Here is a 25,833-nt window from a genome sequence, read left to right on the forward strand (position 1 = left end):
CTCCTCACACTGGCACCACCTGTTCCATCCCAAGGTCTGGGATTACAATGACAGCATTTTTTTTTCCCATTGTGCTCAGTGTATGCGCAATACACAGGCTGTTTCACCCAGGGCACAGCATGATTTGCCTAAGCTTCTGTGATATCAAAACACCTGTTAGAAACGCCTAGGTTTTCTGCCTGATGAAATATTCCTTGAAGAGAAATAAAGTCGGGGTCCCTGATGAATAGGGAAGTACCTTGGCCCGGGGAAGAGCAAGCCGATCCACCCTGAGAACCTCCATTGAAAGCTCTCAGATTCAGGGACAGGGACAGACGGGGTCCTGCCATAGATGAGAGCCTGACAGGACACTGTCCTGGGCCCGAGTGGGTGAGGGAGGATGGTAGCCACCCCTCCACCTCCCACTTCTTGCTCCCTCTACCTCCTTCCAGTCCTCTGCTCCCCGGTCCAGGGCAGCTGGCCCCTCCTGGTCCCCAATGGCCCCCTGTGTGTCCTGCCCGCTGCCTGGAGGCCCTGCCCTTGTTCCCTCTCTCACACGAGTCTCTAGAGCAGTTCCATCTGGAGCCAGGGCCTAGGCACCCCCCATCTCCCCACCCCTGAGCCTGGCTCCTGGCAGGCCTGCCCCAGCATCCGTGACCTCCCGAGGCCCCCCTGGAGGAGCTGCTCTGCACACCAAGGTGCCCAGGGAAGGGTCCAGCGAAGGCCACCAGGCCCCTCCGGAGGCGCTCGGAGCAGCAGGGGACGTGCACTCCAGGCCAGACGCTGAGCTAACGGGACCACACGCCTCAGGGTCAAAGGAACAGAGAGCCCACCCTTTCCCACCCGCCCGTTTCCCGGCAGACACTTGGCCAGTGCAGCCAGTTCGGTGAACACTAAGCCATGTGTGCCATTTCTTTAAAATCCCTCCTGCAACCTTATGAAGTTCCTTCCCAATTTAATCAAGAGATCACCAAACCCAGAAGGAGTCCGCCCGGTGGGAAAATGCAAGATCCCGGCTAAGGAGAGATGGCCCAAGATGACGGTGAGTCCGCCTTCTTGTGTGGCTACAGCTCCCCATGGCCGACTCTACTTCGTAGTTACCCCGTGGGATTCCAGCCCCTGCCGGGAAGGGAGACCTCTGCTTCTGAATGAAGTGTTAGCCACTAAAGCTATGATCACAGGCAGGGTATTCGTTTTTATTCCTAATACGTTTCCAACTTTCAGAGGTAGATGTAGACGCGCACATTCCTTGCAAGATTCTCCCATTTTGGAGCTCCGTGTTCTGCTCCCGGGGGCTTTCTCACCGGCTGAGCTTGTGTTTCTCTGTAGAGAAGGAAGCCTGGCGTGATGAGCATGCGCCGAGTAGAAAACCCAGGCTCTTCATTAAACCAGATCAGGCATCTTACCCCGAGGAACACTCCCGTTTGCTTCTCAAAAACTCATTTGCATTCTGAGGGATGTAATGCATGCTTCCTTGTCTCATTCCCAAAGCAAAAGTTATAATTATGCAATGAGTGGCTTTTGTCCAAATATGTTTTCTTCTTTGTATCCCAAAGAGTGTGGGATGGAGAGGAGTGTGAGCGGTTCTGCCTCCATCATTCCCCCAGCAGCCTGGGAGCAGCAAGTGTGGGAGGGAGTCTCTGTCCCCCAGCAGCCTGGGAGGCTCCTGCATGCCCCCTCCTGGAGATTGAGCCCCAAACCCAGGCATGTTGCCCTGACTTAGAATCAAACCATGACTTCTTGGTTCATAGATCAACGCTCAACCACTGAGCCACACCAGCCAGGTGAGAAGCTGTATTTTTAAAAAGCTCTTCAGGGAACTCTGACGTGCATCCAACGTGGGACCTTCCGCCGAGGTTCCAAAGTCCGGCCTGGACTTAGCATATGGAAATAGAGACACCGCATTCTAAATATTTTATACTATTTCCTTAAAATAGCAATAAATACTATTTGAGAATTTAGCAACACATCGTCTCCCTTGGCAGGAAAGCAAAGCCCCACTAGAGTCCTTTGGACAGCTGGCATTTTTGTCCAGGTCCTGCGTGTCACCTTCTTCTTTCCGCGCTGCCTCCAAAAAGTAGCTCCTTCGACCAGTTCCCAGCGTTGGCGGCCAGGTCACGGCCAGGACACCGCTCTGTGAGGGTGGGGCGAGGAGGTGAGGAAGCAGCAGTTCATGGCATCACAGGCAGGCCCCAGTGAACCTGCCCATAAACAGCCTTTGAGAATAAAAAGTGTGGTCAACAGCACCACCTGGTGGCTGCTTCAAAATAGACGAATTTCTAGGTAGTTGGCATGGTTACAAATGACAGCCGTTTCCTAGAGGGCTGAGCTTAGGCAAAATAAAGTTTTCTCAACGTTATTGTTGCCAATGACCTCTTTCTTCCTTTGTTTTATTTTTTCAGTTACGGCTTACATTCAATATTATTCTGTATTAGTTTCAGGGGTGCAGCATAGCAGTTAGACAATCATGTATGGAACAGAGTGGTCACTCTAATATTACAAGTGCCCACCTGGCCCCAGACATAGTTACTATATCATCAACCACATTCCCTATGCTGTGATTTACATCTTTGTGATCATGCTGCAGCTAGCTATTTGTAATTCTTAATCCCTTCACCCTTTTTCATCCAGCCCCACCCCCCGACTCTTTCTTTCTTAAACATGATTCACTCATTCACATTCATTCAGCAAACCTATGTGAGAACATACCATATGCCAACCTCTCATGGAGCATACAAACTAGTGAAGAAATAGGGACAATTCGTAGATAAACCAATAAGTAAAAAGAATGTCTGAGTGGGAAGTGCTATTTACAGAATTAAGAGGGTGATGTGATTGCGTGGCTACCTCAGGCTGGGTCCTCAAGGAAGGCCCGATGTGGTGAGATGTTAATGAAGAGTCTCCCATCAGAACATTCTAGGCAGAGAGAACAGCTTGTACAAGGAACCTGTGATGGGAACAGGCTTGGTATAAAGGGAAAAGAAATGGCCAGTGTCGCCTGAATTCTAACGAGAGAGAGAGAGAGAGAGAGAGAGAGAGAGAGAGAGAGAGAGAGAGAGAGAGAGAGAGAAGTCAGAGCTAGGTTGCTAGATCGAAGAGTTTGGATTTAATTATAAGTGCTATTGGAAGACTTTGGATGGGGCAGATGCCAGGACGGGGAGAGGGGAGAACGGTGTACTGGCTCAGCAGTAGATCAGGCAGCTCCCAAATGACCCACAAGAGGCCTAAGCCCGTGGTCGGCAAACTGCGGCTCGCGAGCCACATGCGGCTCTTTGGCCCCTTGAGTGTGGCTCTTCCACAAAATACCATGGCCTGGGCGAGTCTATTTTGAAGAAGTGGCATTAGAAGAAGTTTAAGTTTAAAAAAATTTGGCTCTCAAAAGAAATTTCAATCGTTGTACTGTTGATATTTGGCTCTGTTGACTAATGAGTTTGCCGACCACTGGCCTAGGCCATGGCTCCTTAGGATTTCACAAATACAACAGGGCCTCAGGGGTGGGCGGGGCTCCAAACTTTACTCCAATTACACACCCAATGACTCAGTCCCGCCCACAATTCCTTGCCCAGTGTTACCCATTGTGTCCACCACTTAGGATCCATGAGAACAAGTCTAAGTTCTTTTCTTCTGAGAACGCTGCATATATTTAGGTTGACTCTCCTGGGTATCACTCCCTCCCACGCCTCCTCTTGTCACTGCAATGGGTTACAGATTAGCTGAGTATGTTGCTCAGCCGGAGCAGGTGAGCAGGTGCCTTCCCAGATGCTAAGGAGGTAGGTGTTTGGCCAATCGCCACATTCTCTAAGATAGGGGACAAATGTGTCCCTCTTTGTAAGGCGGAAACATCCCAGTTGCCCTGGCCGGGTAGCTCAGTTGGTTAGAGCGTTGTCCCCATATGCCAAGGTTGGGGGTTCGATCTCTGGTCAGGGCAATACAAGAAGCAACCAGTGAGTATGTAGATAAGTGGAACAACAAACCAATGTTTCTCTCTCTCTTTTTCAAGTCAATAAATAAATAATTTTTTTAAGGAAACATCCCAGATATCCAAAAAGATTACCTTAAAATAGGAGATGATAGTATTAGTATGCTACCCGGGACTATTCATTTGCAGTGTCGCAAAATAATGTTTTAGTCCAACATTGGATGCTTTTGCCTAGCCCCTAGGAAGCTACTCTACATGTTTTAATTGGTTAGTTTATTCTTCTGTTTTAAATGTATTTTTTTTTATTGATTTCAGAGAGGAAGGGAAAGGAAGAGAGAAGAATCAATGATGAGAGAGAATCATTGATTGGCCACCTCCTGCACACCCCACACTGGGAATCCAGCCCACAGCCTGGGCATGTGATTGGGAATCGAACCGTGACCTGCTGGTTCAAAGGTCAACGCTCAACCACTGAGCCAAGATGGCCAGACTAGTTATTCTTATTTATTTACTTATTTAATTGATTTCAGAGAGGAAGGGAGATAGATAGAAACATCAATGATGAGAGAGTATCATTGATTGGCTGCCTCCTGCATGCCCCCTACTGGAGGGGATTGGGCCCACAACCCGAGCATATGCCCTTGGCCGGAATTGAACCTGGAACCCTTTAGTCCACAGGCCGATGCTCTATCCACTGAGCCAAACCGGCTAGGGCTAGTTTATTCTCAAGTAAAGATTCATAAAAATCAGAAGAGTCAAGACCGCCTCTGGCACCCTCATAATCATAAACTCTTGTAGGGAGAGACCACGCCCCACCATGATCCGTGTAAAACACTTGCTAAGTGGCATCAAGAGGACCACAGAGGGAAAGACGGGCCAGAACGCCATGAAGCCCAGCGCCGTGGCAATGACCTTTGGAGTTCTCGAGGCTCCTGGGGTCTTAGAGTCCCAGAAACTTTACCCTGAGGGGTCTGGGTAACATCAATGAGGTCATTTCCTACACTTCCATCTACCACCTTTCAAACGCACATCACTTCGGGAAGGAGATGATGCAGGGACTGACTCATTTAGGTCTCCCTACATTCTACCATCCCTTGGTACACAGATTGCTGCGTGTATTTGCTGAAAACTATCCAAGCCTTTTGTTTGTCTTCTCTGGAAGAAAGGGTACATTGCATCTTCTCAGGCCCACACCCTAACATGCTCTGTAGGGTGGGTCTGAGTGTGGGAAGAAAGTCGCTCCTGGACACATGGCTCGCCATTCCTTTCCTCCCAGGGACTCTCCTTCACTCCCTTCCAAACATTTTTCAAAACGGACCTCCTTTAACACGATTTCCTGACTAATCCCAGCAGTGCCTAGTCATGCTAGCTGTTGAATGTAGATATGCTAAGCCTACTTGCCACTGAAGGAAGATAATCCGCTATCAAGGCCACGGTTTCCCAGCCCGTGCTTCCCACGCGTTACCCAGATAAGAGACCCACTCGTTCACTCGTTCAACAAGTAATCGGTGCGCACATTATACTAGAGCGCTGCTTAGGGCACTAGGGTATTCCGGTAAACAAGACCTAGTCCTGTCCTCTTGGCGCTCACGTCCTAGAGGAGACACAGACATTACACATCACAGAGGAAGTGGATGGAGAGCGAGGGCAGATGCTGCTTTAGAAAGGTGGTCAAGAGAAGTCTTTTCAGCCCGGCCGGTGTGGCTCAGTGGTTGAGCGTCAACCTAGGAACCAGGAGGCCATGGTGCAATTCCTGGTCAGGACACATGCCTGGGTTGCAGGCTGGGCGCCCATGGGGGGCGTGCAGGAGGCAGCTGATCAATGATTCTCTCTCATCATTGATGTTTCTCTCTCTCCCTCTCCCTTCTCTCTGAAATCAATAAAAATATTTAAAAAATAAAGAAAAGCCTTTCCTGAGCTGTTGACATTTGGGCAAAGGCTAAAAGCGAGGAGCAGGCCAGGAAAACACCGGGGCCTGAGCATCACGGGGGAGGGTCGTCAGTGGGGAGGCTGAGACGGAGTGTACGGAGTGTACTTGGCATTTGCGGAAGAATGAGGATCTCAATGAGGCAGGAGTGACGGGAGAGGGGATTGTGGACTACTGACTCAAGCAGCAACCCCCCCGGCACCCCTGCCCCTCGCAGGCCTTCCTCCATCTCTCTGGACCCGGAGCAAGACACTCTCTCTCTTACATTCTGAAGCCTTTCTCCACGTTGTGATCAGAAACTTGTGCAGGGCCAACTTCCTGCCACCGTTGTGGGACACCCCAAAGTGACCCTTCACCAGGTATCTGCCAGCCCTCCACTGCCCTGGGTTATTTTTCCCCCCACAGAACTTTTTGTTGGTTCTTGACCTTGTCTCCGGGGGGGTAGCAGTTTCCCATGCCAGGACATGATTGTCAATAATTAAGGTGCGTGGAAGAAGCTGGGTGGAGAGCTAAGGGGAATGGCAGCTGGTCCATGCAGCCACTGCCACCCAGGTCAGCTCTCCTCCCGGGCACTCGGCAGCCCGCACTGCTCCTGCCCCTTCCCTGAGGTGGGGCAGGGCCTTGGGACCAGGTCCAGCTCGTGAGCTATGAGCAGGGACAACGTGTATCACTTCTGGGCTACAAGATGCACAAGGCTGCCCAGTGTTCCCTCCCCACCACTCGCCACAGTGTCCCAGGGACGTGTTCCAGATGCTGTACCTGACGGGTGGGGAGCCACCCTCCGCCGAGGCCACACAGAAGACGGGTACCCCGGGGTCCCCTGCACCTGCTGCAGACTTGGATTGACAGGAGACACCTTCCGTGTGTGTGTGTGTGTTAAGGTACTGACATTTGGGTTGGCATTTTGGTGACGTTACTACAGCATGCACCCAGCCTGTTCTGATCGGGAGGAATTGACTTCCCTGCAGAAGAATAGCGTCCTCCTTGCTCCTATTTTAGGGGTTCGGGGCCTTTGAAGGTCCACTCTGGGCAGCAGCAGAGCAGAGAGCAAAACCGCAGGCTCCGGAGTCAGAGGGCTGGGCCTGGACCTCATGCTCTTTGTAGCAAAGGCCTTGCCATTCTCCGCACACGAGGCCCTCTGGCTCTCATCCCTGCCAAGTTCATTGATGTTTCTCTCTCTCTCCTCTCCCTTCCCCCACACATCAGCAGGCCCATCTTCCCTGTCTAACTCACCACCTGCCTAAGACCTTTTCATCGGTTATCATCATCATCGATAACCCCACACCCTGGGAATGGCACATACAGTGCCGCATTCTCTGGCCTCTACTTAATAAAAGCAGTGAACAAGGAGGGGGGGCGGGCGGGGGGACGGGGGGGGGGGATGAATCCCTGAGATATGAACTCAAGCACGTACCTTCAACTTCTGGGCCTCGGTTTCTTTATCTGTACAGTGGCAAGAAAAGCAATAATGCTACTTTGCATAATTGTTAGGGAGACTGAGTTCATATTAATGTATGTACAACACTTAGAATAGCCTGGATAACTGGTGAATAAATTAGTACGGTTAGCACTGGTAGTTACTCTCAGTCTATCAATACAATCACGATACTCTCTCCTCTGGATAAGCATTTTGCTTGAATAGATCATGAATCAGGAAAAAAGTGTGTGTTTAAGAACAATGGGAAGGCCCTGCCTATTTACCGTAAGTTTTACCAACGGAGAGGCAGAGTGAGCTCTTCAGTAACCTGCGAAATGCCGTCCCTGTTTCTCCCCCTCCTGGTCTGCAGCAACTCAGAGCCCTGCTCCTGCTCCTGCTCCTGCCGGGCTGCGTGCATGAACCCGCCGCAGGTGGCATCACAAGGAGGCGCACCTGCAGGGGGCAACTTCATCAGCAGAGAAGGGTCTCTCAGAGGCTCCTTCGCCCATGGCCCTGAGCCGCAGTCAGGAGGCCAATGGAACGAAATGGAGAGAACATCTCTCATCCGGAGCGTGGGCATTGCTCGGTGTCGTCCTCAGTGCTATCCACAGAAAGGTTTCCACGGAGCAACTGCAGCATATTTTTATTATTTTTAAAAAATGTTTTTATTGATTTTTAGAGAGGGAGAGGGATAGAAGCTTCCATAAGAGAGAAACATCATTGATTGGCTGCCTCCTGCACTCCCCCTACTGGGGATTGAGCCCACAATCCGGGCATGTGCCCTGACTGGAAATCAAACCAGGGGCCTCTTGGTTTATGGATCGATGCTCAACCACTGAGCCACACCGGCCGGGCAACTGCAACGTATTTTTAGAAAGCAGGGTCTTCCCTAATGCTGAGTCATGCTGCGTCCCACTGGGACGTCTCATGTCAACCCCTGAACCATGTCCTTGCCGAGGCTCTTCCTGCAAAATGTACCTCAACCTCAACCGTGTGAAACATCAGCTTTGTAAGCAGGTTGAACTAACTGATTAAATCCTTGGTGATATCTATCTATCTATCTATCTATCTATCTATCTATCTATCTATGCCTAATATGCAAAGTGTCCCTTTGGGAGTTTGACCGATGGAGAATTCGATTGCTTGCTATGACATGCGCTGACCACCAAGGGATGGCGCAGAATGAAGGCAGGCCCTGGCCAGCAGCCAGCAGCTGGGGACGAGAGGCCCCAGCCAGCAGCCGGCAGCTGCTAGGGACCCTACCCATGCACGAATTTCATGCACTGGGCCTCTAGTAATGGTCTAAGCATCATCTAACCCTTTTCTTTAACTGCTGTGCGGCCTCCCACCATTTCAAAGTAAAAGTCCTGGATGCCTTGAATGGGTCACTGGTCCGATTCCTGGTCAGGGCACATGCTCTCTGGAGGAGCCCTTTAGAAACATGGATTATCTCATTTAGTCCTCCAAGCAACCCTACGCAGCAGGAACTATTATTATTTCCCTTTTAAAGATGGAAAAGCCATGGCTTAGTAAGAGTTTTAGGAATCCTGGCGGAAGGCTGCATTCAGCAAGGGTTTTAGAATTTGTAAGCGGCAGTCGCATGCAACTCTCCATTGGCACGCTGTCTTTTATTAGAGCGTGACCTCGGGTCCAGCATGATCTGGACTTGGCTCCAGCGCTCACACCTGCGTGACAGTGGCAGACTTTAACCTCTGCACCCTGGCCTCACCCGTAGGTTAGGAGAAACAAGAGTCAATCGATGTTGGGGAGTCAGTGGGAAGTTGGACTGTGATAGGGGGTCGGTGCTACTTCAAAAATGTGCTACTTCAAAATGTGCCTTTCCACATAGAACTAGATAATTAAAATCGCCAATGCACCTGTCACCAATCACGCAAGGATGCACACTTTCAGAGGTACGTACTAATTTTCATCAGGTGTGACGGAAACTTGGTGATGAAATAGTTAGCGATGGAGAGAGCCAGAAAATTCAGTCGACACAGTGGAAATGTCACCGACGTCTTTTCTTCAATCCCACCCGAGCAGTTTCCACAGGGACAGGTTCAGGTGTGGGAGTGTTCACCGAGGGCGGGCGTTACGTCTTTGCTTACAGTCTGGAGTGTGGGGGGCAGGCATGTAAGCAGGGCTGGCTCCCCAGAGTCACCTGGACCACAGGCAATATCCCCTATTTCTGGCAAAAAGGGAAACACTCTTTAATACTTTTAGAATGAAGAATGGTTTGTAATGTGTGACTTCCGGTAAGAAAACTAGGCTTTCCATGGCTTCCTCTCGAAGAGGTGTGTGTGTGTTTTCCCTCCCCCAAATCCTGGTTGATACTGAAATGTTTCCTTTATGAGAACCTCGCACAGGAGTGCCCCTCAGGCAGCTGGGCCACTCGCTGCACGTGACCGACTCACGCACTCGATCTGGCTTGGCCACCAGGCAGCTGGCCACCGGTGAGCAAGTGGAAAAGTGTAGTGACCGCTTTTCTGGTCATTACACTCTGATAAGCAATCAGGATCCCAGATGCTCTGTGGGAATCTAGACATATGCCTGTTATTCAGAATCCCATCTGGAGGATCCTGAGCTAAGGAGCCAACTGCTTCCTGGGACCGCCAGCTCTGAGCCAGGCGGCGGTAGCAGTGCCAGGGTTCCCCAGGGCACCCCAGTGAGATTAAGAGTCCTCTCAGGTCCAAGATCCTGTTTGACCCGGGAAAATCTGGCCAGACAGCATACTGTGGCACACAGGTACACGCAGGAGGCATTAACCCCCTCCTGACAAATAAAAGCCCCTTCAGAATAATAATCTGTTATTTAAATACTAATCACCCCAGTCAATCACCCCATCTAGTTTGTGATCATCCATATTGGGTTAAAAAGGAAGCACACACAAAGAAGTCTGTTTTAACCTGAAATAGTTTTGTTGATATTTGAATTGCGTTCAAGTGGGACATTTGCTCGAAACCACAGAATTCTCCGTCTGGATTATCATAGTACAAAAGCCCTTCTCTCCCCCGCCCCGCCCCACCCGCCCCCCCAAACCAAAACAAAGAAGCAAACAAAACCCCAAACCCACAACTCAGCTTCAAATGAGTTTTAAAGAAACGAGACTCTAAATATTTACATATGGATCGAGAAATAAATCACAAAACTATTTACAAAAATACACAAGCCGTATATGCAGTTAACAATTTACACGGGTTCACAAAAATATTAAAACATAAAAAAAAAAACACTATATAAATTAAAATGAAAGAACTCAAACGTGGGGTCTATGACGTCCTAGGATGCTTCTCTCATGCAGGCCATGGTTGAAAAATCAGGTTTTGCTACCTCGGAATCTAAACTGTAAAACAACCATTTTAATCGCTGAACACTTAACAGTATGGATCGGACATGCAGAGCCCACGCACACTGCGTGTCTTGCGCAGTTAACACACCGTCCCCGGCGTTTCCGTCACACACAGCGCTGAAAGTCACATGCCTCTAACCCCTGGGAAGTAACCTCCTGACATACTCTTGCTTTCATCATCACTTCCTTGCACACCCTGCTCAGACAACGCTTTGCCGATAGTGGATGGGTGGTGGGGCAGGGCAGGGGACAGACACGTGGCCTAGGCAGGCTCCTGTTAGCAGAAGCGGCAGATTCCAAATTCACACTGTGTGCATCGACTGCCGCCTCAGATGTGCGAACCGCCTCTCCACCCCCTCCACATCCTGTACAGAGGAGTCCTAGAATTTTCAACCTGACCCTAACCGTTTTCTAAAAATGCTCTCTGTCATTATAAAAATGTGCAGGCCTCCCCGTGGGGCCATCCAGGGGGGTCGTTTTAAAAGGAAACCGAAGACAGGAAGCAATAAGGCTCAGATGAAATTTAGTGACAAGAGAGTGGCACCTCTGGGGCTGTTAGCAATGTCTCTGGCCAAGAGGAATTACCCGGGGAATATTGATTTCGATCAAACCACGCACGGTGGCATCAGGATCTTGCCAAAGGTAAAACCTGGAGACGGGATTATGAAAATACCAATAGAAATAGGGGTTGGATGCATAAGGCAGCTCCACGCCACCGCGGGAAAGGAACGATCCTTCTTCACGCTCTCTGGGACTATGCTGAGGTAACCCGGCTCACAGTGATTTGCCATCCGATTTCTACCCGACGGTCTTAGAAAGGGAAAGACACAGGCCAAGTCCCTTAAATAACAAACTCCGAAGTTAAGGCTGTTTCTACACACAGGAAGTGAAACAACGCTGGACTGGACCTCGAGTTCGCGTTGCACACTCATACCGGTAATTTGAGTCATTTTTCTCTAATCAAAATATTTACCTGATATGTCTGAGCCCACAGGACGTGAGTAAAATAACTGCTTTGAGGAATTGACCGTCGTGTTTATAAAAGACTTCGGTCGCAGGAGTCAATGCGTGTGCCCACAAATCCACGAGGATTAAGACTGGACAGGGGACTTTTCAGCCACGCCCTTCTGGACTCACATCCTTCTACATCCTTTTTCTTTTCACTAAAAATAATAGATATATATTGCTTTAGGAGAACAAACGGTGTGAAATGTTTTACCAGGATGACACTTTGCCAAATATTGAGGGGAAAAAAAAACACCTGTCATTAAAGCCATCTATGTCCTCGTCACAGCAGCTCTCTCCGACGGCCATGCTGCCGGGGAGAACACAGGGCCGTGTGATCACCAAGGGCAATGGGCTGCCTACTTGATAAAAAGGTGGTTAAAGTAAAAAAATAAAATAAAACCAGTGCCGTCTATTCACCAAAGACCAAACTCCTGTCACGGCACCCGCGGTTCACATGTACCCATCGGGAGCCTGCCAGGTTGCCTAACTCGACGCTGGGCCAGCCGGGTCTGCACCTTTAACGGGAAGGCCCACAGCCCACAGGCCTCTTCACAGATCGATCTCAGGGTTTCTTCTACCAGGATCCTGAGGGAGTCCCTCTGATCAATTCTAGGGGAACCAAGGAAAACCTTACCGAGTATTTTCACATATAAATAAATGTGTTATTCCTAAAACTTAATTTCTTTTTCTAAACATAAACCCTTAAAATGCAATCACACGTGTGTGTTTTTTTTGTTTTTATTAAATAAAAAAGGAACTGGCATGACTCCTAATCTTTATACAAATTCACAGCAATAATAGCAGCATAAATTTAGCCTCTTAAAAGATTTCTTCCTTTGCTCTAAATACAAGTAAATTCCAAGTTTTAAAAAAAGCCAGAGCAGCGACCATCCAGTGAATGGAATGAAAGCCCCCAGGTGTGAATGTATAAAAATCAAGTGTTACTCAGAGTCCTGGAATGAAATGACAATCGAAACGCGTCCATGTGAAGGCAGGACTGCCTGGCTCGCCTGGCGCGCGCGTTGGGGGTGAGCTGAGAAAATGGAATTGCGTTGGGCTAGAGGTCCAACTCGAATCAGGAATGAGTGCAACTTTCAAAAGAAAGTTCTGGGCGCGGGGCATGTGGAACATGCCCCACAGAGTTATCAGAATGGTACCGGAAATGCTGGTGTCGATGGCAGTTACAGTAGACTGTGATAGCAGAGGGAGTGAGCAAACGGCACGCCATTCCTCAGGGCAGGCACGTAACTGCCCGGAATGCCCACGGTGAAACGGGGCTGGGTACTATTGCAGGTTTACTAACAGGGACTACAGAGCTACTTTTAAGGATTCCCAGGAAACCTGCAGTCCGGTGGAGAAACAGAAAATTAACGTGTAGGTTTGCCATCACGATCAATTACGTGTCTAGCTAGTCAAACCATGCTGGGGGTTGTTTTCATTTTTAATGGGAAAAGTTGCTTTAGGGAAACAAATGGTGTGAGATGTTTTTTACTGGGGTTACAAGTCACTAACGCTCCTTAAGGGAAATGGAAACTGAAGGCAGAGGGCCCACTGGAAGCAGGGACAGCGCTCTCTGGTGCTAACAGCGCCCCCTGGCGCCCACCTGTGAATGTCTGCTTCTGCCTTTGACCATCTCTTCCCTGGGGACCTGAGCCTGATGGGGATCTGAGCCTGCTGGGGATCTGAGCCTGCTGGGGATCTGCGCCTGCTGGGGATCTGAGCCTGCTGGGGATCTGCGCCTGCTGGGGATCTGAGCCTGCTGGGGATCTGAGCCTGCTGGGGACCTGAGCCTGCTGGGGTTCTGAGCCTGATGGGGATCTGCGCCTGTTCTCGGAGCTGAGACACGCCTGTGAGAAATAAGGATGCACAGGACATGGGGCAACCTGGGCCGACATGGTTTGACTCTTAATGATGACTCTTTACTAAATGCTTACTCTTACTTCCTGTATGTTTTAGTCAGAATCTGCTAAAGGTTCAACTGACTTAGCTGAAGGATCGGGGTTTTTTTCTCAGTTGGAATTTCACACGAGACGGGGAGATTGACGTGGGAACTGAGTGCCAGCCAGAGCCAGCGCCGCGGGCCCTGGACGCGTCGGCAAGGAATGCAAAAGGGAACGGATGGCCACCGCTCTGAGATACACAGCCGGCACGAGGAAGGACAAAGCCACATCCCAACGCAGGTCCCCGCAGTCCTCGGGTCTCACGGGTGCGCACTAGGTGGCGACAGGCTCTCTACCAGGTTGTCAACACCGTGCTTTACAGCCACTCGGATCTCGTCTAGTGACAAAGCGAGTCCTTAGAGGCGGAAATGAAACAGGAAAGGGGAGAAAGGTGGCGATTGATTTTTCTTACTATGCTTTGTTTCTGAATGTGGTTGGGGGGGGTTTGTAGCTTTTTTTCTTTTCTTTTTTTTTTTTTAATCTTTTTGGTTACTGAAAAAAAAATAGAACAGTCCACTGTCCAGCAGAGGCTGCTTCAACTCTATTGCTCTCGGGGCTCATTCCGCATGGACCTGGGTTTCGGGGTGCTGCAGGGACAGCTCCGCGGGCAGGAAGGCGCCCTGCCCCAGCGCGGTGGCGTAGGTCCTGCTCTGTGGGTGGGCGAAGCCAGGGGGCAGGTAGGCCCCCACGGCCCCTCCGGCGAAGCCTCCTCGCTGGAGCTGGGGCGGGGAGTGGTAGCCCTCCAGGTTGTCGTACTGGGACACGGTGGCCAGGCTGCCCTGGCGCCGGCCGTGCGCGGGGTACTGGCACAGCGCCCCGGGGTCCCGCTCCCCGCTCTGGGTGTGATGGAGCTTCAGGCTGTGACTCCGCTCCGGCTTCGGCGGTGGGACCGAGGCCTGGCCCAGCGGCTCCTCCTCCGCGTAGCAGTCTCGGGGGTGCTTGTCTGGGGCGGGGGGCTGCCGGGCCCGAGGCCTCTCCAGCTCTTTGCAGAGCCTCGCCTCTTTGTGGTTCAGTCGCAAAGACTCGGGGCCCACGGTCATGTACTTCCCTCCAGAGTTGTGGTAGCTGGCGGGCTCGCAGGCGTCCGGACTCCCTTTGGACCCATAATCTAAGTGGCCGGCTCCCTGGGGGTGCGGGGGCCCGTTTTTCGGCTCGCACAGGTGCCTATGGCTTGCTTCCTGGTGTGCCCTGTGCTCGGGGAGGCCGCAGCCCGCGTCGTGGAGCTTGCGGTTCCTGAGGCTGCTCTGCTTCTGCGGGAGGGACGGTTTCTCCGGCTGCCCGTTGCCGTGCCCGCCGTGCCCGCCGTGGTGATGGGCCCTGTCCAGCTCGGCCTCCGGGTGCTTCCGGTAGAAGGGGTCGCCACCCTCGGGGCTGAGGGCCTTCCCTGGGGGCCGGGCCTCCTTCCCCTCGGCCACGGAGAGAAGTCCAGTTTTCCCAGGATCGGATTTGCTGCGCAGGTGGATGACATAGATGCCCCCCAGCTCGTCCTGCAGGGCCGGGCTCATGTTGTCGTACTGGGACATGACGGGCCCCTTCACCTTCTGCCGGGCCCGGCTCTCCCTGCGGATGGACTGCATGCGGTACTTCTCCATGTCCTCCAAGTCCCACGAGGTGTAAGCGTGCTTCCCGTCGGCGGCCGGGGGCACGTGGACGACGCCGTGGTCGTTCCCGGAGAAATAGCCGGTCAGGGTGGCCCGGGGCCGGGGCGGCAGCCCGCCGTAGCCGTACAGGCTCTTGCCCTGCAGCCGGGGGTTGTGGAAGGCGAAGTCGCGGCCGGGCAGGCGGTGCAGGGGCCGCAGCTGCACGGTGCCGTAGGCGTCCACGTCGCACAGGGCCCCGTCGGGGCTGTAGTAGGAGCCGGAGGAGCTGGAGTAGGGGCTGTACCGGTAGTGCACCCGGCCGTTCTCGAAGTAAGGCTGCAGCTGCGTGACGTGGTAGTCCGAGCGGGCCTGGGAGGCCGGGTGTGGCTTGTACTGGTACAGGGGCCTCGGGCAGTAGGCCGGCTCGTCGTCGGGGGGAACCTCCGTCCGGGAGATGGGGACAGAGCGGATCATGGCAGCCGGAGGGGTGTGGAGAGACTGCACCCTCCGGATGGTGGGGTACGGGGGGATGTCTTCTGGGTAGCAAGCGCCCCGAAGAGATGAGCTCAGGGAAGACACATACTCGACCCGGCCGCACGGCTTGGCGTGGTGTCCCGACGCGCTCCTCCCCGGGGCCACGTAGGTGTTGTAACGGGGGCCCAGGGCGGCTGGCGGCTCGGACCGGGCCCCGTAGGCGGGGTGCGGCTCCAGGCTGCTGTGATGGGGAGGCACGCTCTGGGGGCGGTACTGGCAGTTTGGAGTCATGTTGAAATGCACACAGTTTTCCGGACCGAAGGGCTCAGGGGCGACATCGGGCCTCGCGAAGGTGGAGTAAGCGGCTTTCTGCGGCGCGTGCTTCGGCTGCGGGACGGGAAGTGGCAAAGGCAAGAGGTCGTCCCCGACGGCCGAGGCGGTGGAGGCGAAGGGGTGGTAACCGGCGCCGCCGGCCGCCTCCGCCCCGCTGCAGTGGATGGCGGCCGCGACTTTACTCTCCATCGTCCGGGTGGGGGGCACCGGGGCCGGGAAGCCGCAGGGGGCGTGTACGGGGGCGGACTCCGCACGCAGGTGCAGCGGGGGCGCGCGGGGACCTTCCCGCAGCTTTTCGGGGAGGCCCGGCTGGACAGCAGGACACACAGCGGGGGCAGACGCGGGACACGGAGCGGCAGCCCCGCCGTCACCCACCAGGCCGGGAGCAGGGTCATCTGCGGCCCTGGGTTCCGGGGGCCTCTCCGGAGTGGGAACTACTCCCGGGACCTACGGAAAAAATGAGGACAGCGTGAGTTTGTCTTCCGTGCTCCCCTCTGGGGAGTCAGCACCATCACACGGGTAACTCACAAGCTGAGGCCGTGCGGGTAGCAGCCTGAAATTCCCCAGCCACGCGGTCGCGCTGGCCAGAACCGCAGGGACCCTGTCCCCACAGCCGGGAAACGGCCCGCGCGGCCACCTCCATCGTGAGGTCTGTTCTAGCTGGTGATGGGTTTGAGATGTGAGATGAGGTTGCCTGTGACATTGTCTTAACGTGCAGACCAAAACAGAGGTTTAATCAAGTAATAGTCACGCTTAAAAATCTATGCCGACTCTCTGCCCAGCTCAGGCTCGCCAGCAGCAGGAAAGCTTTGCTAAACAAAGAGAGGGGTTCTCGCCGAAACCGGTTTGGCTCAATGGATAGAGCGTCGGTCTGCGGACTGAAAGGTCCCAGGTTCGATTTCGGTCAAGGGCATGTACATTGGCTGCGGGCACATCCCTGGTAGGGGGTGTGCAGGAGGCAGCTGGTCGATGAATCTCTCTCATCGATGTTTCTAGCTCTCTATCCCTCTCCCTTCCTCTCTGTAAAAAATCAATAAAAAAAAAAAAAAGAGGGGTTCTCTCTGGAGAGATGTTTGAAGTGAGGAGTTGTAAGCCCTGGGGGCACTGAACTCCAGCAGGTACCGCCCCCGCCCCACCCGCCTTCGATCCGCCTGGGGTGGCCGCAGAGGCCAGGGCTGCAAACACCCCGCCTTGAGATGCAGCTGTAGAAACAGCGTCCCCCACGGAAGACTAGACAACAGTTCAAGGTGATCACAGAACACCTGGGACATTTTTTTTTAGGAAGACACCCTCGCATTTTGCAATACAACATTCTCTCATCAAAATGGGTGCTCGCTGGACTGCAGAACCTGCCGCTTCGTGTTGAGAAAATAACGTCACACTTCTAAGGAAGTCTGCAAGGCAGAAGGCCTTACACACGTCCTGAGACTAAAGCGCCTACGTCGGGCAGACGGGAATAACCGGCGGGCGAGGTTCACTGACTTGCCCGAGGTCACGATGAGTCAGTGCCGGTGCCGGGAGAACCACCGCAGCCCAGATACCCGAAGCCCCGTCTGACTCACTGGCTATCACCTCTGGGATCGCTCTGAAGAAACTACCCAGAGGCTGGCTGGCTGGCGGGAGGCAGCAGCGGGCAGACGCGGTTAGGCCACGGTCATTGTGTAACTGCTCCTTCCTGAGAAAAACCAGCATCGAGGAAAAGGCAGATCCCAACCTCCAAGGGGAAATGCTTCATGAAAACCTGCCCGAGGACTGGAAAACAGATACTGTGCCTGACTCCAAGATAACACACCCTGCCGCAAAGTGACAGACCTTTGCAAAAAGTGCATTTCCTTTCCTTGACTCGCCAGTTACCATCCCCTTCTTACCTTGTGGGAATTATTTAATCCTACGCAGGCGGCTGCTGGTACCTGCCCCAGGCCTGGTAACGGCTCTGCTGGTCTCTGGGAAGGAGGTGGGGGAAGGGGCCGGTGGGTTCTGTGCGGACGCTGAAGGGTGGCGGCGGCAAAATCTGCCGCGGTGGGCTGGTCCGCCGGGTCCCAGCTGGCTTCCCAGGCACCGGTGTCAGCCGCAGCCGCTGCCACAGCCACGTAAGCCAGGCTGGCTGTGCTGACAGGCTCCTCGGGGGACCCGGAAGGAGGGTAGGGTTTGTCTCGAGAGGGTGTGGGAGATTTGTCAGTGAGTTGTGAGGGGTGATGGGGCTTATCCACACTTGCACCGAGGTAAGAAGGCGGCTGATCTCCGCTGTAGAAGTGAACTTGAGTCTGGTCCTGATCCGCAAAGGAGACGGTCGGCCCGGTGGTCTTCCCAGACTGGTCGTCCGGGAAACCGATGTGCTCGTCAGACTTCGAGTCTCTTAAGGGGCCGGCAGTGGTGCTGGCCTGTTCTGGGCCCCCCGGTGCACAGGCTGGATGGGGCTGGAAGTCGGCCTGGCGGGGCTGCTGCCCGGGCTCGGGGGCGCTGGCACGGGCTTGGTCCCGGGCGGCGGCCGGGTCGGGCGGGAGCTGCTGGCAGCTCCCGGATGCGGGGTTCGGGAGGAGAAAGTGCTCTGCGGGCCCATCGGCTGGGACATGGGCTTTGTCCAGAGTGACGTGAGGGCGGTAAGTAGGCAGGGTCTCTTCGGCGGCAGCCCCTGCCACGTCTCCATGGTTCACAGGAGCAGACTGGCAAGCGCCTGGTCTCTTCAGCGACTGGGTGGAGGCCTGCTGTGCGGACTCGGCTAACGCCAGCGCCAACAGGCGGGCAACGTTTTTCGGAGGCGGTGGCGGTGGGATAAGAGACACTGAACTGACAGGAATGGCCTCCTGAGGGGGGTCATGGGTAGCTGCTCCTGGTGGGAAATTGGGAGAAAGAAATGAGAGTGAAAAGGCAGCTGTGTTATCCCAGATACGGAAAGCCAACACTCCCCGTTTGATCCCTAAAAAAAAAAAAAAAAACAGGTGCCTTCCACATGTCAAAATGGCAATCCACGATCTTCCGTCCCACATGCAACATCTGCCGTAGAAACATCTGGTTCGGAGGAACACTAACCCCGAGGGTGGGGGAGGCCTGCCCCGCCTCAGGAGTTGCTACAACAAGCGGGTCCCCCATGTGGCTCAGGCAGGATGGCTTACAACACAAGCTCCACGTGCTTGCAGATGGCTTAGGATGGTTTTACCGGTGGAGGCTGGCTGGTTAACATGGAAGGCTAAAATACAGGCATTTTACGAGAAGAGAGAACAGAATCAAGAGCTATGACGTTGTGCAAAAAAATATCCACGGATTCTGACTGTCCAGAGAGGCCCGCGGACTCTATGGAGTCGGACGCAGGCCCACCGGCCCTTCGGGGGTTCGGTTTGATTTTAGTGTAAGGCTTGGAGCGCTCGGCACCGCCCGGAACCACATTCTCTTGGACCAAAGGGCAGGTGTGAAGTGAATCTCTCCCTTAAGGCACAGGCGGCACACGGGAATGGAGATCCCGCTCAGCTTAAGGAAAGGGTGGAGGAAAGCGAACGGTACCTGTCTGAGCCTGTCCAGAAGGGACAGCCTTACTCTGACCGTCGGACACGCACGGCTCCTCCTTCTCCTTTGCCGGCACCTCTGCCTCTGCGGCCGCCGCCAGGCCTGGGGGCTGGACTCCGGGCTCGCATCCTTCCAGCGCCTCCCTCTCGTCTGCCTTCATCTTTCCTACCTGGGGAGGGGATCTAGTTCCGACGGCGCTTTCGTCGACACCCGTGTGCCAGGTGGGAGGAGATCGTGTCTGGGCTGCCGTGGCGGAGGCCGTGGCGGAGGCCGTGGCGGAGGCCGCGCTGATGACTTCTGACACCCGAGGGGGAAGGGTCACTGAAATGGGCTCGGAGATGTTCATCGAAGGTGATTTGCTTAGCTTCCGTCCGATATTCGGCGAGAACGCGTAGACGACCTTCTCCGTGAAGGAGGCTGGCTTGGCGGGTTTCTCTTCGCTCGGGCTCAAGTCCAGGGTGAAGAAGGGGCTCGGGGTCTCCTGCAGAGGCGACACGGGCTCAGAACTGGCAGTGCTCCCCGGGGTCTGGGCCCGGCTGCCGCCGGCTTCCGGGTCCCTTTTATTTGCACTCGGTTTATCCTTGGGGTGTCCCGTGGGGGAGTCTAAAAAGGCCGCGCCGCTCTCGGGGCCCTCGGCCTCGGCCTTCGGGGGGCTGCACTGAAAGGACATGGGGTCGAAGTCCAGGCTGGCCACGCCCATGTCCGGCGGGCTCAGGTCCACATCCTCGGCCGAAGGCGGAGACACCAGGGCTGGGATGTGGAGCAGCCCCACGTCGTCCTCGCTCTCGTTGTCGTGGGGCAGGTTGTCGTAGGAGTTACAGCGGTTCCCCAGCATTTCTCCGTTGAAAGAGGCGCTCAGGGCGTCGCTGCTGGACCGCGGCCTCCTGGGCCGGAACAGCTTGGCGTCACCTGGGGAACGGACAACAGTCTCTCAGTGTGCACGTCACAGGGGCACCCCCACCGGTCACCTGCCGAGGACACACGGGGAAGGGACAGGGCACTTCCTTTCTTACAGGTAACTGTCTCTTGGGGCTCCCAGACGGGGCTCCCAAGCCAAATGCTCAAGAACACGCACCTCTGACATGATGGGAGGGGGAAGGCAGCAGCTGTCGATTTCCATCGGAAAAGGACTCGGAGGTGCCAGGTTCTACCCCTCGTCCAACACTGACTTTGGTTGTGACTTTCGGCAAGTTATTTTTAATTTCTTTTTGTCTTATTTTATCGCTGACCTCACACATGACTTGTGAGACGAAATCAAATCACTTTATTTTTATTATTTATTTTTAAAACATAATTTTATGGATTTCAAAGAGGAAGGGAGAGAGAGAGATAGAAACGTTAATGATGACTTGATGGGCTGCCTCCTGCACGCCCACTACTGGGGATCAAGCCCGAAACCCGGGCATGTGGCCCTGACAGGGAATCGAACCGTGACCTCCTGGTTCCTAGGTCAATGTTCAACCACTGAACCACACTGGCCAGGTGGAATCATTCACTTTAAATAGTACTTTGGATATACAGCAGCAAAAGAGGTTTTTGTTTTGTTTTTAGTGGGAAAAATCCTTCTAAACCCCAAATTTCTCAGTTTAAAAAAATCTCTACAATCCTATAAAGTATTAGCATCTATTTGGTAAGGGATTCCTTTCAGATATTTAAACAAAAACAATTTCCTTTTTCCCCCCTTCAGAGCAGGCTCTAAGTCTCTCAGGCAGTCAGTCCTCGAAAGTGGTGGAGGCCTTTGCAAATCACACAGTTTGAGGCCAGTGCCAAGCACCCTCCTGGCAGGAGTCCTCTATCTCAGCATTCGATGACAATGGTGAGAGCTGCCGGAGTGAAAATGCACCACCGAGAGGCAGAAACTGTCTCAATAAAAACATTCACTAATGCACTGGCCACGTGTAAAATGAATCCCTCCTTGAATATTATCTTCCGCTTAATGCTCGCGTCTACCCAGCCCACTACACTACTTTGTGAAGCATTCTCTTGACTAAAGTGAAATGGAAAATCCTGGAAAACCCACAAGATGTGGGACACCCAACTACAGTGACATGTGAGGACTTGTGAATCACAGCACAGTCACTGGCCATGAGGAGGTGCCGTTAGAACAGTCAGTAGGACATCCCAGGATACTTCCAAAGAGCAGGAATTGAACATCAACAGACAAAGGAAAACCCCGGGGCAATCAGGGTGGCTCTTGATTATTGTCGCCAAAGGGCCTTCTTTACCTCCTGCCGCCTTCTTCACAAACTCTGTTCTAACGGATTAGAAGCCAAAGATGACGCCAAGGACGTCCTACTTGCCATTACTACATGGTTTTGTCAAAGGAGTTTTACTTCCCTCCAAGTCAACAATGAAGAAGTGCTTTGTTCATTCTGAAAATCAGTGGCAACTAGAACCCGACTTTAGACAGGAGCTAAAACTTATTTTCATAACCTTTTAGTTTTGCTTTTTCAGTTACAATCAACCCTTTCTGCATTATTTAGCATACAACTCCAGTCCCCATTTTAAGCAGATTCACTTTACGCTGCCTCCTCCTGATAAGATTATCCTCCATAACCGATCTGATCTATGAAATGTAACAGTAAGTTAGCCATTTTCAAGACAAAAGTCTTCTAGTCTGCATATCAAAACTGCTTAAGTTTATCCTTTGTAACACTGGGCTCTCACTGTGAAAACTAAGAAATGCTAATATCATTTTTCACTGGGCATTAATAAATATAAATGGTTAACTTAAACCGATTCACCCATTCTCATGCAAATTGAATAGCAATTATGTCAAAAGTGAAGAAATTAGAGACCGGTACTATAGTAAAACATCAACGGAAAACACGAAATAGATACTAGTATTCTTAAGAAGTGATGCTCTGTGGCCTCTTTGTTAAGCAGGTGTTTATGAGATATACTTGCTTGTTATGTTCTTTTCTGAAATATAGAATAAAACGACGGGTGCTTTTTCTCTTACCATCGACTGCATGGAGAGAAGTAAGAGACTCTTCGCTCTTGGCGGATCGGAGGGTTCCCTCTGCCCTGCCACCTTCGGAATCAAAACCAAACAATGCGAGTGTTAGTCGTGGTGACGGTGAAAAGGAGCAGTGTTTTCCTCTACACCCACTTACACGCCCCAGAGTGGTCAGCTGTACATTCTGACAACCACACTCCAGTCAGCATCGTGCCGCATCATGTACTGCTGTTCTCAAGTGGTTGCCTATAGGAAAAAAAATCCCTTTTCTAAAGGATTACAAACTTGAGGATAGAGATGCATTTAAAAACATCCTCCTTGTATAGTTCCTAAAGAGGAGTGTGATGCCATACTGGATTGAGGGTGGGTCCTAAACCCAATGACTGGCGTGGTGTCCCTTTAAGAAGAGCAGACACAGAGAGACAGAGGAAAGTGCCCTCTGAAGACTGAGGCGGAGACGGGAGGGATCCCACCACAAGCCAAGGGATGCCAAGTGACACCGGAAGCTGGAAGAGGCAAGGCAGGGTTCACACCTACACCCGGCCCTGCTGACACCGTGACCTCGGGCTGTACCCTCCAGTAGACAGCATATCCTATTGGAGCGTGTCGAGTACGGGTTCAGAGACGGAAAAGAGACGCCACGGCAGCAGGAGGAGGTGACCTGTGGGCGGGCCGGCTGCCCTCGGCGCAGCACGGGGACAGGGACGGGGAGGGGCACTGACCTTTCAGAGCCATGGCCTTCATCTCCGAGGGCTCACTCTCATTGCGCTGCAGCTTCCGCTTGGAAACGGAGGACGATTTCCCCAAGTTGAAAAAGGAGCGCCAGCTGCCCACAGGGGACTTTTTCATCTTGTTCTGAGGCCTCCTCCTACGAGAGAGAAACACTTCCGCACTGAGATATCCAAGAGGCTCTCTTTACTCAGAGAAAAGGAACAAGTGATGGGAAGAACCAGAGCCAGGAGAGCACAGCTGAATGCACACCCACCGTCACATGGCACGCGCCTCAGGGCAGCCAGCCGTGCGGTGCAGCTGAGCGTGGACTGGGAACTGACTGCATGGCTTTCCATACTAGCGATTAGTTTCACAGGGCAGTTTTCACACAGACTGCCACACTTAGAACTACCCTGGCAATCTGGGAAATAAGCAAGAGTAAGACCTATTTGGGAATAGGAAGTATTAAAACTCCAAAACTAGAGCTAAGGAAAATGATTTTAGGTCTGAGTAAAGTGATTGAAGCCAAAAACGAAGAAAAGGATTAAGAATAGTAACTGACGCCCTAACCGGCTTGGCTCAGTGGATAGAGCGTCGGCCTGCGGACTGAAGGGTCCCAGGTTCGATTCCGGCCAAGGGCATGTACCTTGGTTGCGGGCACATCCCCAGTAGGGGGTGTGCAGGAGGCAGCTGATCGATGTTTCTCTCTCATCGATGTTTCTAACTCTCTATCCCTCTCCTTTCCTCTCTGTAAAAAAAAAAAAAAAAAAAAAAATCAATAAAATTAAAAAAAAAATTAAAAAAAGAATAGTAATGGACATCTATGGAATGCCAGGCACCGTGCTGCCTTCTGGGTAATACCTCACTTAAATGAGATACAAGCATATGAGGCAGGTACTACATTCTCGTTTCACGCCTAAGGAAGTTACGACACTGAGCCGCTTAGTGAACTGCCTTAATTGTTATAAAGCTAGTCAACGACCTGTATCATTTTTCCTAACCATTTTTCCCCGTACAACGGGCTCTCTTCTTTTTAAAACGACGTGGTGTCGCCAGGCTTCTCGAGAAACACGCCTCTCCTTCCCTAGGAAGTCTCGCCCACAGCCGGAGAGCACAGGGTTGCCTGGGACTGGCCCGGGTCCAGTGCAGGAATAGAGGGACAGGAAAATACCAAGGCAAAGGTAGAACCAAGAGATCACACACCATGAAATCACACCGACGAGGACTCAATGAACGCTACCTTTCCAGCGGGAAGTCGATGATGGTGTGGAATTTCCCCTGTAGTGCGGCAGGTCCTTCCCCCACTTCAATGTACTTGTTTTCAGTCACAAGCGGAGAATTGATCTGAGCTTGGGTTCTTGCCTGGGCTTCCTCCAAGGTCAGCAGCTTGGTGGATGGCGAGGAAATCAGCAGGGACTTGGGCCTGGAGAGAGAAGCTTTGGAAAGAAAAAGAAAATAGTCAAACGTTTCTGCTTGGGGGAAAAATGTAAGTGTGTGTGTGTATGTGTGTGTGTGTGTATCTCAATCTGCTTATCTGTCTATCCATCTACCTACCTATCTGTCTTGTTTCAAATTTTCTTCATTCCGTTTTTTAAATGGCAAAAATAATAGGGCTTTATTCTAAGTGAGGAATAGAAGGTGACATACCAGATTGTTAGCAATCCTCTCTCCCTCACACACACACACACACACACTTAGAATTCTTAAGTAATGTAACTATTTTCCTTTCTTAAGGCCTTGCCTGGTATCACCCAGTATTTTCAGTTCTGGAAAGAATTTTTCTGCTGCTGCTCCATCTTACACCTTTACATCCACCAATAATAAGTAACACGGCATATTTTTTAATGTGTCGTGAACGTAACTCACAAAAGGTCTAATATGTAGCATTAACAAATTAAGTTGTGCATTTTGGGGAAAAAGCCATAAGTTAGCTGCTTTCTACCAAAAACAGAATCATGAAACTGAGATTAAAAAATGCAGGTTTCGCCCTAGCTGGTTTGGCTCAGTGGATAGGTCAGCCTGCGGACTGAAGGGTCCCGGGTTGCGGGCTCGATCCCCAGTGGGGGGCATGAGGAGGCAGCCTATCAATGATTCTCTCTCATCACTGATGTTTCTCTCTCTCTCCCTCTCCCTTCCTCTCTGAAATGAATAAAAATATATATATAAAAAAAAAAGAAGAAAAGAAATGCAGTTTCCATGGCTCTAGAAGTGTAGGTGCACGTTCCTGCCAGGAACGCACTCTGGCCGAGCCGCACCTGCCCCTTCCTGAATGACCTCGCTGATTTTCCCACTGAAGAGGACGTCCACGTGGTTGAGGATGAACTCGACGACCACAGACTGAATCCTCACTTCCATGAAGGCCGCCGTGCCGCTGAAGCAGGCGGACTCGATCTGTTTTGATCTGTGGGGCAGATAAGATCGCCATCAGCGTCAGACATAGCTGTCTTAAAGGGCATTTTTTTAAACATGTAAATCCTTTTTTTTAAATAATTTTCTTTATTGATTAAGGCATTCCATATGTGTCTTTATCCGGCCCTTGCTCCCCACCCCCCCACTCATGCCCTCACCCCTCTGGTGTCTGTGTCCATTGGTTATGCTTATACTAGTTAGTATGCATGCATACAAGTCCTTTGGTAAATCCCACACCAACCAGAGGAAGAAAAATACTTTCACTGGCCTCGGCTAAGTGCCACTGGCCTGTTTTGGGGAGTTGCGCAAGAAAACAACAGATCAGTT

At 52.3% G+C, this 25,833-nt stretch overlaps 1 protein-coding gene across 2 annotated transcripts in view; it reads right to left on the reverse strand.

The window, feature by feature from the left end:
• Positions 1-12,101: 12,101 nt before the first annotated feature.
• Positions 12,102-25,833, reverse strand: part of ARHGAP32 (Rho GTPase activating protein 32) — a 116,680-nt gene continuing 102,948 nt past the window's right edge. For both annotated transcript variants that reach the window (XM_008142545.3, XM_028146907.2), the window contains 7 exons: positions 25,353-25,498; positions 24,338-24,533; positions 23,109-23,254; positions 22,390-22,461; positions 19,425-20,336; positions 17,795-18,756; positions 12,102-16,373 (listed from right to left, as the gene is read on the reverse strand). In XM_008142545.3, the coding sequence (XP_008140767.2) occupies positions 14,097-16,373; positions 17,795-18,756; positions 19,425-20,336; positions 22,390-22,461; positions 23,109-23,254; positions 24,338-24,533; positions 25,353-25,498 (4,711 nt within the window). In that variant the 3' untranslated portion in view covers positions 12,102-14,096. The remainder of the gene's footprint in view (positions 16,374-17,794; positions 18,757-19,424; positions 20,337-22,389; positions 22,462-23,108; positions 23,255-24,337; positions 24,534-25,352; positions 25,499-25,833) is intronic.

Source organism: Eptesicus fuscus, chromosome 23, assembly GCF_027574615.1.
Source record: "Eptesicus fuscus isolate TK198812 chromosome 23, DD_ASM_mEF_20220401, whole genome shotgun sequence".
NCBI lineage: Eukaryota > Metazoa > Chordata > Mammalia > Chiroptera > Vespertilionidae > Eptesicus > Eptesicus fuscus.